Source organism: Solanum stenotomum, chromosome 11, assembly GCF_019186545.1.
Source record: "Solanum stenotomum isolate F172 chromosome 11, ASM1918654v1, whole genome shotgun sequence".
NCBI classification, from domain to species: domain Eukaryota; kingdom Viridiplantae; phylum Streptophyta; class Magnoliopsida; order Solanales; family Solanaceae; genus Solanum; species Solanum stenotomum.
In genome coordinates this window covers 11,459,624-11,472,487 of record NC_064292.1, presented here as the reverse complement: position 1 = coordinate 11,472,487, position 12,864 = coordinate 11,459,624, and the positions used below count along the sequence as shown (strand labels likewise).

General features: G+C 30.9%; 2 protein-coding genes across 2 annotated transcripts in view; one reads left to right on the top strand and one right to left on the bottom strand.

The window, feature by feature from the left end:
- Positions 1-10,633, top strand: part of LOC125843645 (serine/threonine-protein kinase Nek6) — a 133,514-nt gene extending 122,881 nt beyond the window's left edge. The window contains 10 exon segments of the mRNA XM_049522798.1: positions 6,049-6,095; positions 6,187-6,343; positions 6,421-6,463; positions 6,546-6,595; positions 6,762-6,843; positions 6,928-6,977; positions 7,060-7,133; positions 9,725-9,776; positions 9,863-10,208; positions 10,251-10,633. Of these exon segments, the coding sequence (XP_049378755.1) occupies positions 6,049-6,095; positions 6,187-6,343; positions 6,421-6,463; positions 6,546-6,595; positions 6,762-6,843; positions 6,928-6,977; positions 7,060-7,133; positions 9,725-9,776; positions 9,863-10,208; positions 10,251-10,594 (1,245 nt within the window). The 3' untranslated portion in view covers positions 10,595-10,633.
- LOC125845648 (UDP-glycosyltransferase 92A1-like) overlaps positions 1-12,864 on the bottom strand; it is a 116,444-nt gene that overhangs the window by 52,579 nt on the left and 51,001 nt on the right. The gene's annotated exons all lie outside the window — the stretch shown is intronic.

Below are 12,864 nucleotides of genomic sequence, written 5' to 3'. Positions count from 1 at the left end.
GATGATAGAATTATACAACACATAGAAAAAAGTATAATAAGTGCAGTAAAAGGTAACCTCATATACCAAAAATTTAAATTTATAATAAGTGCTAACTACTCAGTAGCAATAAATGACATGAATATAGATAAATCACTAGTATTATATTGAAAAATGTCAGGAATAGAACTAGCCCCAGGAAGTAAAATATTTACAGCTAGATGTAAAAACTTATATGTTTTAACAACAAAACATAAAATAACAGAAAAAAATAAAATAAAATAAATAAAAATTTTATCCTTTTGAAAGGATAGTTACAGTCATAGATAATAATGATTATAGTTATAATAAAATTGATATAGAAGAAGATTTAGAAATAGTAAAAGAAAGACCAAGTACATCAAAAAGAATAAACAATGAAATACCCCAAATATCATAAAAAATGAGTACCTCAAGAAGAACAGATAAAAACCCCACAAAAATCAATGGAAGAAGAAATAAAACCACATCATTACTACATAACGGGAATAATGGAACAATGAAAATATTTAATATTAATAAATACAGGAATAGAAGAAAACTATATTACAAGAGAATTAGTGATGGAAGATGAAATAATAACTACTGAACAATTATGCCCCGAACTACCAAAAGCATTAATGTATACCGAAGAAACTACAGAAAAGGAAATAATCATTGGAGGTGTACCAATAGTAATATAATTTAAAATATATCAAGGAGATGAAAATATCACTTTAGGAATAAAATGGCTAGAACAAGTAAAACCATATAATCTAGAAGACAAACAGTTAATAATAAATTATGAAAATAAAAGAATAATAATAAAAAGGACTTTAGTATGATAAAAATATGAAAATATATATACTTGCAAAGATAATAATAGAGGGATATTACTATAGATATTATACACCAATGATAGATACGGGAGCAGAAGCTAATATATGTAAATACAATTGTTTACCAGAAGATAAGTGAGAAAAATTAAAAACATTGATAGTAGTAACAGGATTTAATAATGAAGGAAGCATGATCACATATAAGACAAACAATATAAAAATACAAATATGGGATAAGATATTAACTATAGAAGAAATATATAACTTTGAATTGACTACAAAATATATGTGATTAGGAATACCATTTATAGAAAAATTATACCCACATATAATAACAAAAACACACTGGTGGTTCACAACAGTGTGTAAACAAAAAATAGGAGCAAAAAGAGTAAATAACAAAAAACGAAAAACAACAAAATGGATAAAAGGAAGTGAAAAAATTACACAAAAATTAGAAAATATAAAAGAGGAAGACCCCAAGATAGAATTAATTATATTCTCTATAGATAAAGTAAAAATAATTCAAGATAAGTTAGAATTATTATATAGTGAAGATCCTTTACAAGGATGGGAAAAACATAAAACAAAAATAAAAATTGAGCTAATTGATAATAATAGCATAATAACCCAAAAACCATTAAAATATAATTTTAATGATTTAACCGAATTTAAGATACATATAAATGAATTACTAGAAAAAGGATATATACAAGAAAGCAATAGTAAGCACACAAGCCCGACATTTATCGTAAATAAACATAGTGAACAAAAACGAGGAAAAAGCAGAATGATTATTGATTATAGAAATTTAAATGCAAAAACTAAAACATATAATTAGCCGATACCAAATAAAATACTAAAGATAAGACAAATACAATGATATAATTATTTTAGCAAATTTGATTGTAAATCAGGATTTTATCACTTGAAACTAGAAGAAGAATCTAAAAAACTAACAACATTCACTGTACCACAAGAATTCTATGAATGGAATATATTACCATTTGAATATAAAAATGCACCAGGTAGATATCAACACCTTTAAACAATTAGAAAATTGTGTAGTATATATTGATGATATATTACTATATTCTAAAACCCAAGATGAACACATAAGATTATTAGAAAAATTCATATATTTCATAGAATATTCGGGCATAAGCTTAAGTAAAAAGAAAGCAGATATAATGAAAAATCAAATAGAATTTCTAGGAATACAGATAGATAAAAATAGAATAAAAATGCAAACACATATAGTACAAAAAATAATTAACTCAAATGAACAACTAGACACAAAAAAGAAATTACAATCATTCTTAGGACTAGTAAATCAAGTAAGAGAATACATACCAAAATTAGCAGAGAATCTAAAACCATTACAACAAAAATTAAAGAAAGACATAGAATACCAGTTTGATAAAAAGGATCAAACACAAATACAAAAAGTAAAATTATTATGTAAGAACCTACCTAAACTATATTTTCCGGATGAAAATAAAAAATTTACTTATATAGTAGAATCAGATGCCAGTGAAAAAAGTTATGGAGGAGTATTAAATACAGATTACCTATCACGACAAAACTACTCAGACTGAGACTGAGGAAGAAGATAAAATTGAAACGATACTCAAAGTCATTACTACACTTTGTACAAAAGTAGATAGTATGGACAACGAGATACAAAGCTAAAGACTAATGAAGATAATCTGAAGTCTAAAGCTAGTATAAGTCAGCAGCATGATTATAAAAATACGGAGCTATGTCGATCGGAAGACAGAAAAAACCAGAGCTAAAAGGTGACTTGGGAAACACCTAAAAACCCATAATATTTGTTTAAATACAGCTGCAGGTACAAGCCAACGAGTTAGTGAAAAACATAAGAATTCAAACGTAAACCAGATATTCGAAAAACCATTTACCCGAGGCTAACACCAAAAAACACATTAACTATAGAACCACAAACTTCTACATATGCGGATAACCTACACCATGACAAAAGAAAATATAACCATATTACGCGAACCTATATAGAAAATATATACAAAATCCAAACATTTTTAAATCTTAAACCCAGATCTACTACAACCCAAGAACTCAACCAGGATTATTTAACCCAAAAATTACAAGGTTATAATAAACTGATTGCACAACCAAAAACTAACGCCAACTTAGTAAGGACATATTACAACTGTGGACTATTAAATACAGTGTATACATATGACGGAGAGGAACCAAGTGGAATACCGGAACTACATAAAGCATTTATTACATATAAGAGAGTTACTAAGGGAAATTTATTCTATGTAAAATTTTATACGGCAACAGCAGAGATATTATACGAGGAAATAAAACCTCCGATACAAGTGGTAAAGATAGGACTAACAAAAGATATAATAATACCGGAAGATATCGAACAGCAACCAGAGATACAAAAAAGCGAGATACCCAGTTTTTATGCCAATAAGAGAATAATTGGTATATCAACTATTGTACAAGAGCTAGCAAATAATTATTTAAATGAAAACGCTATATGGAGTTACTATGCAAGAGATCAGTTAATGATTTATTCCAATTCAAGGGATCTAAGGAAAGCAGATATGGATGAAGTCCAGAGATGGATTTTATCATTACTTAAGCCAGAAGAACGACCTACAACACAAGCACTAAAAGTAGGATTTATTTCGGTAGAGTTATTAACCAGATATTGCAAGCTAATTGGTCACAAATACCCTGACCACATATGTTCAAAATGCAACGGAGAAGATAATATAATTCCAGACGTCCAGCTGGAATAAGAGATAGAGACGGAAGCCAAAAAGATAAGATAAGAAGATGAAGAGAAGATGAAGACAAAGAAAAAGAAGACATATGGCAAAAGTAAATAGTATTAGTATGTGAAAATTCGTAAAGTAAAATGTAAAGTAGGTGCACATTATTGTCTTTATTATTATAGTATAAATGCATTATGGGCAAGTGTAAGGTATCATGATGGGCAAGTGTAAGGGATGGTAGCGGGTGTGATTTATTAGGTGACAAGTGGTAAAGTGAATAGTAGTACATTATTGTAATGTAGTATGAAAATCCTTTCTATATAAAGGAACGGATATGTAACTTAAAAAGGCAGGCGAAGCCTAATATAAAAAATGCTTTTTTCAAAAAACTCTCTACAAAAATTAAGTATTTAGATAAATGGAGCAATAATCTGAAATCCAATAAGATATTTCAGATAGCATGAATAAGCAAGAAGCAAAGGTATATTATTCAAAAAATATGCAGAACTAATTTCATATATTCCTGAATATCATATATAAGATTGAATAAATTTATGTTAGTTATTATGTATTAGATTTATTTGAATCATAATTTCTAGTTTATTAGCACACTGGAAACAACGAGAAAACTTCTATACTATGCCATTCTAATGTTGAAACCGGTAGGCGAGGAAAGCCGTTTAGGGGAGTAAACAAAGTTGAGGCGCTGATAAGAAGGAAGTATCCGCTAAAGTACGATGCTAGTAGTGACAGGAGAACATGATAAACAAATAATCTAGTTCATAATGATCTAATATGAATTTAATCAATTATGAATATGATAGGAAGGAATAATTTGAAATAAAAAACTTGCATGATAAAGAACATGACTACATACGTTCATGATGAAATGATAAAAAACTATGAAACTTTAATCTTATATATACTTAAAGATATAAAAATAATTGAATTAAGAAGAATCATATGGGAAAAAATATTTAATGATAACGAATTAGAAGATATATTGAACCAACAATGGTATGAAATAGACTTACATGATTTAGACTACGAAAGAATAGAATGGTACGATTTAGAAATAAATTCAGACTAAAATGAACTATGAATATTTACAATATTGGACAGAATCTGTGGAAGATATAAAACTATTAGAACAATTAATGGAAGAAAATTTATATATGTACATCATAAATAATATTAATGAAATACTCAGATTAAAACAACTATCGGAAGAATATTACAATAAATATTATTACATTTTACCATGAATTTCGCAAATACAAAAAATAATATTAAAGAAATATCAAGATTAAGACACTTAGCAAAAGAATATTATAATAAAATCTTTAAAATAAATTACTCACCTACCACACTACCACTTCCATGAATTTCTCAACTACCAGTTCCGCACCGAAAAATGGTCTCTGGATGCTCCAAGTCTAGAACATACAAATATAAGAATATTCAATCATCTTCTTTTCAAACAATAGTCTTGGACATTTTAACCCACTTAATTTTTATCCATTATCAAAGTCCAATTCGTGGAGTTTTTACACATTCACCCCTTGGGAGCAGTTTGTATGCCCAATGAATCTTAAAGTTTTCAGATAACTCTAGTTAAAGGGAATAACCATGAACCATCAATCAAGAATCATCAATGGATTAAAAATACAATAGTAAAATTTAACAATAAGAAGTTTGTATTAAAAAAAAATTAAATTCATAGATTTTGGGGTAAAAACCCTAACTTTGATCTTACTAACTCAACTAAGATTCTGCCGCCCTGCCGCCCTTGACTGACTTTCTATTTGATTGTACCGAAAGGTCAATGAATTGAGATTGTTTTATTGTTTATTTTCAAAACTAATAGTGGCCCTCGATTCAAATTTGAGATGACTTAAAGTTAAAATATCACTCTTTTGAAAAAATCTATTGTTTCTCTTTGAAAATTGAAGCATTATCCAAGTTGCCTAAATCATAAACAACATAATATCACTCAGAGTTAGAAGATAATATTAGCAAAATGGCTTTATTACTAATAGAATTGGAAAAAGTTGATCAATAATATGATATGTTAAACAAGATGAAAGAGAAGGAGCTTTAGTTATGCTTTAATTTATCAAACAAGACCTTATGGAGTGTTGAATAATTAATTTTTTCCCTCATTTTTTTTTTCACCATGTGAAGTAAGAATAATTATTCTTATCTTACCTTTTTATTTTATTTTTATCTAACCTTATTAAGTTTGATTTTTGCAGATGAATTTGATAGCCAAGCTAGATAAACCTTATATTATTGAGTACAAGAATGCATGGGTAGAGAAGGTATATATATTTATACAATTAACAAAATTTTCTATAAGGACTTAATATTCTTTTATTTAGTACACATATTCATGTAGAATGCTAAATTATATTTATGTAATGTTATACATAAATTAGGACTCCTTTGTCTGCATTGTTACAAGCTATTGTGAATGTGGAGACATGTAAGTTTCCTAAACATGCCTAAATTAGCACTAATTTATCTTAATCAATAATAATGATGTATTTCTTGATAGATTTTGTACTTGTTTTCAGGGCTAATATGATTAGAAAAACCAGAGGAACATTTTTCCCTGAAGACGTAAGAAAAATAAGAATAAATTTCCAACAAAACACAAAACGGATTTTGATTCAGTTGTTACTGGATCTCGATTACCTTCACTCGAATCGTGTTCTTCACAGAGATCTTAAAGTATGACCTTTTTTTATAAAAAAATTGTAGTGTTTTGGAGTAACTCATACTAATAGTTTTCATTTGCTTTGCCCTAGTGTTCTAACATTTTCCTTACCAAAGACGACGAAATCAGACTTGGTAAGAAGAGTAAATAATCCATATAGTAAGTGTTTATTTGCTGCAAATTTTGTGTTGCTTATGATACTTGTTACGTCTGTAGGTGACTTTGGATTAGCCAAACTGTTGAATAAAGATGATCTCGCCTCTTCGGTAATAAACCCTCCCTCATTGCATTGCAATGTTCTTGTTCATTTTATACATCTCAATCATTTCTTTCCAAATTAGTACTAATATTTTGGGACGTCTCAAAATGTAATGTCACATAAATTGAAGCAGAGGGAATACAACTCTTATTTGGTTGTTCAATGTGATGTAGATTGTGGGTACTCCAACATATATGTGTCCTGAGCTTCTAGCAGATATACCTTATGGATATAAATCAGACATATGGTCTCTAGGTAAATCATCATCTTCAACTTATAAAAAGTGCAATTTTTGCATTCTCAATTGATCAACATTGATTATAATGGTTTGCTTCTCAGGTTGTTGTATGTTTGAAATTTCTGCCCATCAAGCTGCATTCCGTGCTACGGTTAGTCATTAAACTTTACATACTATAACAACTATAATGTGTTACGTTTTGTGACCATATGTGAAATTAACTCGAAAAATAGGATATGGCTGGGCTAATCAACAAAATAAACAGATCTACTATATCTCCACTTCCAACCATATATTCTTCTACATGGTAAGACGATACATCAATTTCTCATTTCCACAGTACGTTATTGTGACTGTTTCATCAATTTCTTATATTGATTTTGTCACGCCCCGAACTACCCTCGAGACGCGGACACGGGACCTAGGACCACAAGTGATCCCAAGCTAACCCTGCTGGCATGATCATGAGCATACTAAAGATAATAAACTGATGCGGAAGCTAATTCATAAATAAATCTGAAAAGATGGGGAATACCCATATACTATAACTGAATATATTAAATCTGAGAGTTTAATACAAAAGAAATATCAAACTCAAGATACTAAGTTGAATCTAACTATGTCTGAAATAAGCCTCTAAACTAACTAGAAATGTTGGGACATGCCCCAACTAGGTCTAGCAAAATTGAAACTAAAGACTAAAAACGATAAAGATAAATATGTCACTAGTCCTCGAAGAATGAGGACTCACCACTGATGTTGCTGAACTGGAGATCGAGAACCAATCTAAGCGTGATCTGGATAATGAGAACCTGAACCTACATCACGAGAAGATGTAGCGCACGTATGCGTCAGTACTTGAAAGGTACTGAGCATGCAGGATAGAGTAAAGCTGAAATAACATATAACTGAACAAAGCAATAAAGCAATCAAATAATCTGAACATGATATAGATACTGAAGGCTAAATATTGAGCTAACTGATGCAATGACCAAATTTATAGCATGCTGAGACTGAATACTGACTGTACTCAAATATGGTCAATGCAATAGAGTCTGACTGAACTGTGGGAGCTACTAATAACCGACATAAAACCACATGAGCTAAATGTGGAGTCCGACGTATACGCCCCATCGAGAGGACCCAATATACCCTGCCAGAGGTATAGAGGCATGCTGGCATGATCACTAAACTGATGTTGCCCACAGAGGGGACTTACACCTACGTGGCTCGTAGTTCTGGGACTATATGGGTACGCTGAAACCCTAGTCCAACTTGGTATTATGCTAGTCCCAATGAATTAAGTGGTTAACTGGTTATGACTGAATTTCTGTAAATACTGGATAGCTCGAAACTGAACATGCAAACTGAGAATGCAACAATTAATCTGATAATGATGCATTCATAAACTGAGGCATGTATAACTGAATATATTCTGACTGAAATATTGAATAGCTTAAAATACTGACATGTAAATACTCATACTTGAAAACTCCTTTTTAGAAAACAATACTTTGATCATTGATGACTTGGGAAGTCATACTGCATAAACATTGATGGTATATCTAGATACCATACTATTCATACATTGATGACCTACTCAATTGTCATACTAATCATATATTAGAAGCTCTTTCTCAAAACTCATCTTAACTTTATCAAAAACTCAATTTAAAACTCAAGTGTTGTCTTAAAGAAAAGCTTCTCATGATTTATAACTCAAAATAGGGTTTATGCTGAAATATACTGATAATGTGGCATAAAACTGGAGCATGTATATCTGAGTAACTGAAATATCTGATTTAGCATGTGTAATTCAAGAACTAATGAAATACATAGCTAGGGTTCTGAAATTTATGCGATAAACTGAGCAATAACATGATAATCTGATTTGGACCATTAAATAACTAATTCATGATGATCTATCGAAATTCTAGAAACCCTAGGTCTGTTCATAATCATGAAATCAAGAATCTGACTGAATTCTAGGGACCTAATGGGCGAAAGGAACCCACTAGTGAAATCCCACATACCTGGTGACGAATTCCACGGAAAAATCTTTCGATTTCGGGGCTGGAACTGATGGAACCTTGCTGCGTTCTTGAACTAGTGTTCTTGACTTCTTTTCTCCTTTTAGCGTTCTAATTCTTCTAAGTTTGATTAATGATTTGACTTAGGTAAGTTCTAGTTATGTTTCTAGGCTTAAACTGATTAAAATCTCATGATTTAGGGTTTAAACGACGTATCTTAGGGGTTAAACGAAATAGGAAAAGACCAAAAGACCCTTGAATTAGCTTCTGTCGGAGTGACTGACGGTCCGTCAATCAATCGACGGTCCGTCGATTGGGTCCGTAGGTCGAGTCTGCCCGACAGGGCTTCACTAAAACGGGCATAAATTTTTACTCGGAGATCAAAATTTAGCAAACTCGGTGGCGTTGGAAAGATAATTCAATTATCTATCTAACCATAGTTCATGGGACACATAATTCGTTTTGTGCTAAAAGTTATGACCATCTGAAGTTGACCCATCAACAAATTTCAGCTAACTGGCTGCTGACCCTCATCTACGGTCAGACCTACGAACCGTGGATCGAATGACAGTCCGTGCTGGTCGACCGTAGTTTGCGTCAGAGGCTGGTAAAGGAAGTCTCGATCCACGAACACAGACCACGGACCGTGGTCTGATTTACGGACCGTGGGTCTGTCCGTGAGTCGGGACTTAGCCAATTTTCTGAGCTGGCTGGGGAGGGGTCGCAGTGGTGAACCACGGTCCACCAGCACAGGCCGTGGTCTGACCTACGGTCCGTGGATGGTGACCGTAAGTTGCACCTGCAACTTCTCAAAATCTACATTTTTGTCTATTTTGAATACGGGGTGTTACAGATTTGTTTGTTCCAGGAAATGACTGATTAAAAGCATGCTAAGAAAAAGCCCAGAACATAGACCTACGGTACGTGTTACTACTTACATTTTGTTGTATGTATGTTGCATACATATTTACTGATTCATTACTTCTTGTGTCTGAATATATATTAGGCTGCAGAGTTGTTAAGGCATCCACATTTACAACCATATCTTGCTAAATATCAGAACTTGTCACCAGCATTTGTTCAAGTATGTTCTAAGAAGGAATCAAAACAGAATATTCCTGATCAAACTCGCGAGAATTCAACTTCCAACGATATTAGACAAGCAAAACAACACAAGAACGTTGTTGCAGTTGATATAGTTGTTCATGAATTCAAAGGTAATACGTGTAAGATTGAAAAAATTAACGTTCAGACAAAGAAAAATGGAAATTTGGACATATCCGTCAAGAAAAGTGAAAGCACAAATTCCATAAGCTCTACAAGAAGTACCTTAACTGATAATACAATTGAAGGTACAATTCAAAAGATTGAATGGCCAACTAAGGACAAAAAAGGTACAAAATGCTTTTTTAAGAAATCAGGAATACCAAAACCATATGTTGAAGTTACTTCAAATGCCAATAAAGTTAGAGCAAAAGACATTGATCATCTAAGTACTAATCAGAATACAGAACAACACGATGATCACAAACGAGCATCGAGTGATACTTCAGTAATAAGCAATGGAAGGGAAGAAGCATTAGAGTCATTACTTGAACTTTGTGCAGAGTTACTTAAGCATAAAAAGCTAGAGGAATTAGCTGGTGTGCTAAAACCATTTGGTGAAGAAGTTGTTTCTTCTAGAGAAACAGCAATATGGTTGACAAAAGGATTAATGAATCTTCAAAATCCGAAGTGAAGAAGCTTAGAGTGCCTCCTAGGTTGTTGAGATTTTTTTTGTAATATAATAGCATTGGTTTTTTTTACTATTTAATCTTGTATGCATGAAGATAATGAACATTTTATTACTTTTAAAAAATTAGTTTATTTAGTTGGGTGACTTGCTGAGTAAGTTATCAATAGTTGAGTGATTTTTTAAGTGAAATATCAATAGTTGAGTGACTTTCTAAGTGAACTATTCAAAGTTGAGTAACCATCTGAAATATTATTAGTCGTGTGCTCACAAGTCACAAGCTTCAAAAGTTTCTTGAAAACAATAAAGAGTTAAATATTTCAGATAGAGAAAGTAATTGTCGAGTTTAATGTACCAAAGAAAGACTATTAATCTAACATTAATTTGGAATAAGTTAATTAATTAAATGAATATAAATAAGTGTAAAATGAGGATGTTCATTATCTGATAAAAAAAAAGATATTTTAATCTATTTCATTTTCTAAGAACAATATTTTTTCAGTGAACATAAAAAAAAAAAAAAAAAAAGAACGACTGACACAAAAAATAAGATATATAACATACCAAAAAGTACTATATAATATATTACATCAATTTGTAGAAAAATAATAATACTTCTGTTGTTTTTATACGAACCAAAAAGTACTCTATAATATACCACATCAATTTATAGAAAAAATAATAATCCTTCTGTGTTTTTTATACGAAGATGTTTGGGTAATATGGAGTTTAAGAAAGAAAGATAGACTTTTGATTAATTGATTATACAATACAATATATAACATTGTAATGACCAATTTTTCATTCCTAAAAAGTAGCAATCAAGACAAGAAAATTAGTGACAAGTAATAGTGTGATACTATTTAATTTCAATGGTTTATGCGGGGTTACAATTCTTATAAAATTTAATATAAAAATATGTAAACCTCTTATTGATTTTTCCACGACCATCAACTCAAAGGATTTGCTTTGTTCTTAAATAGATGAAGTACTTTTTGGAATTTTATCACAAACACGGAGCCGAGCTTTGATCACAATCCTGGAGGAACGGAAAATTGTAGCTTGTCACGTGAAGACGAAGACTTCTTTGTATACGGAAGACTTGTGGATCACCACTGAAGAGGAGAGTTTTCCTATTATTTATCCTTTTCTTTTTTTGGTTGTATGGAGACCTCTTTATATAGGCACGAGTTAAGGCTTGAGGTATTTTGGTATCCAAGCAATTCTAGTGGATCTTGGGTTTGAAGAGCATGGGTTGAGCTCGTCTTGTTAACTTAAGATACTGATCCAAATGTAATTGGACTTCAATTAAGTCATATAATTTTTTATTAATAACTAATCTAACTTATTAACCAATAACTTGACTTGATGGACATATTGGGAATTTAAGAGTTAATTCAAAATTTAATATGAATTTATTTAATAAAATTTCAATGTTTACATATGCCCAAAAATTCTTCTAATTAAAAATCGGTTCAATTTAAATTTTATTTCAACTTAATCGGAATAGTGCATACCCCTAATAAAGGCTAAGGCTATGTGATTCCAGAAGTTATTATAATTTATTTCTACTTATTTTTATTGTGTTGACACAAACTATTACATAATGAAATTCATACAATGAAAAAAAAGTAAAAGATTCATATGAAGTTAAACGTCATAATTAGTAAGAATATCAACACACTCCTTATATTTTATATTAGTTGAATTTGTGAGGCAGTGCACACTTATTAAGACATCTAAGAACATAATTTAAACCGTATTTTCCACTATTGTCCTTTGTGAAATCAATAATGTAACTTTGTAAGTTGATAAGGTTCAAAGGGACACTTGAAAGAAATAAGAATACTTATGTGGAATTATCAAAATCAAATCAAATTTGTGAACAACAAAGGACTTTATACCTTCACCTGTCAATTGAATCCGACCAAATAACAATAACCCGAACTCAATCAAAAATGAGAAAACCAATTGAATCCACTAAGAGGGTAACTCGATGATTGATTAAACTAGAAGAAGTTAACACAAGCAATATCGGGAATCCACCTTAATCACTCAACTACAATTACCAACTATGAACTACACTAATGTTAGGTTTCACCTAGAAACTACAAGCTTCAAAGCTCTCAAATATTCAATTCATCATAATCTTCATAATCTAACTTCTAAACTGAAAAAGACTACTATTTGTACTAAGAAAATAAACAAGACACTTTCATTATAATTTTACCCTTATACTACCTAAATCCATCATCAATCTAACAATAACTAGCCAC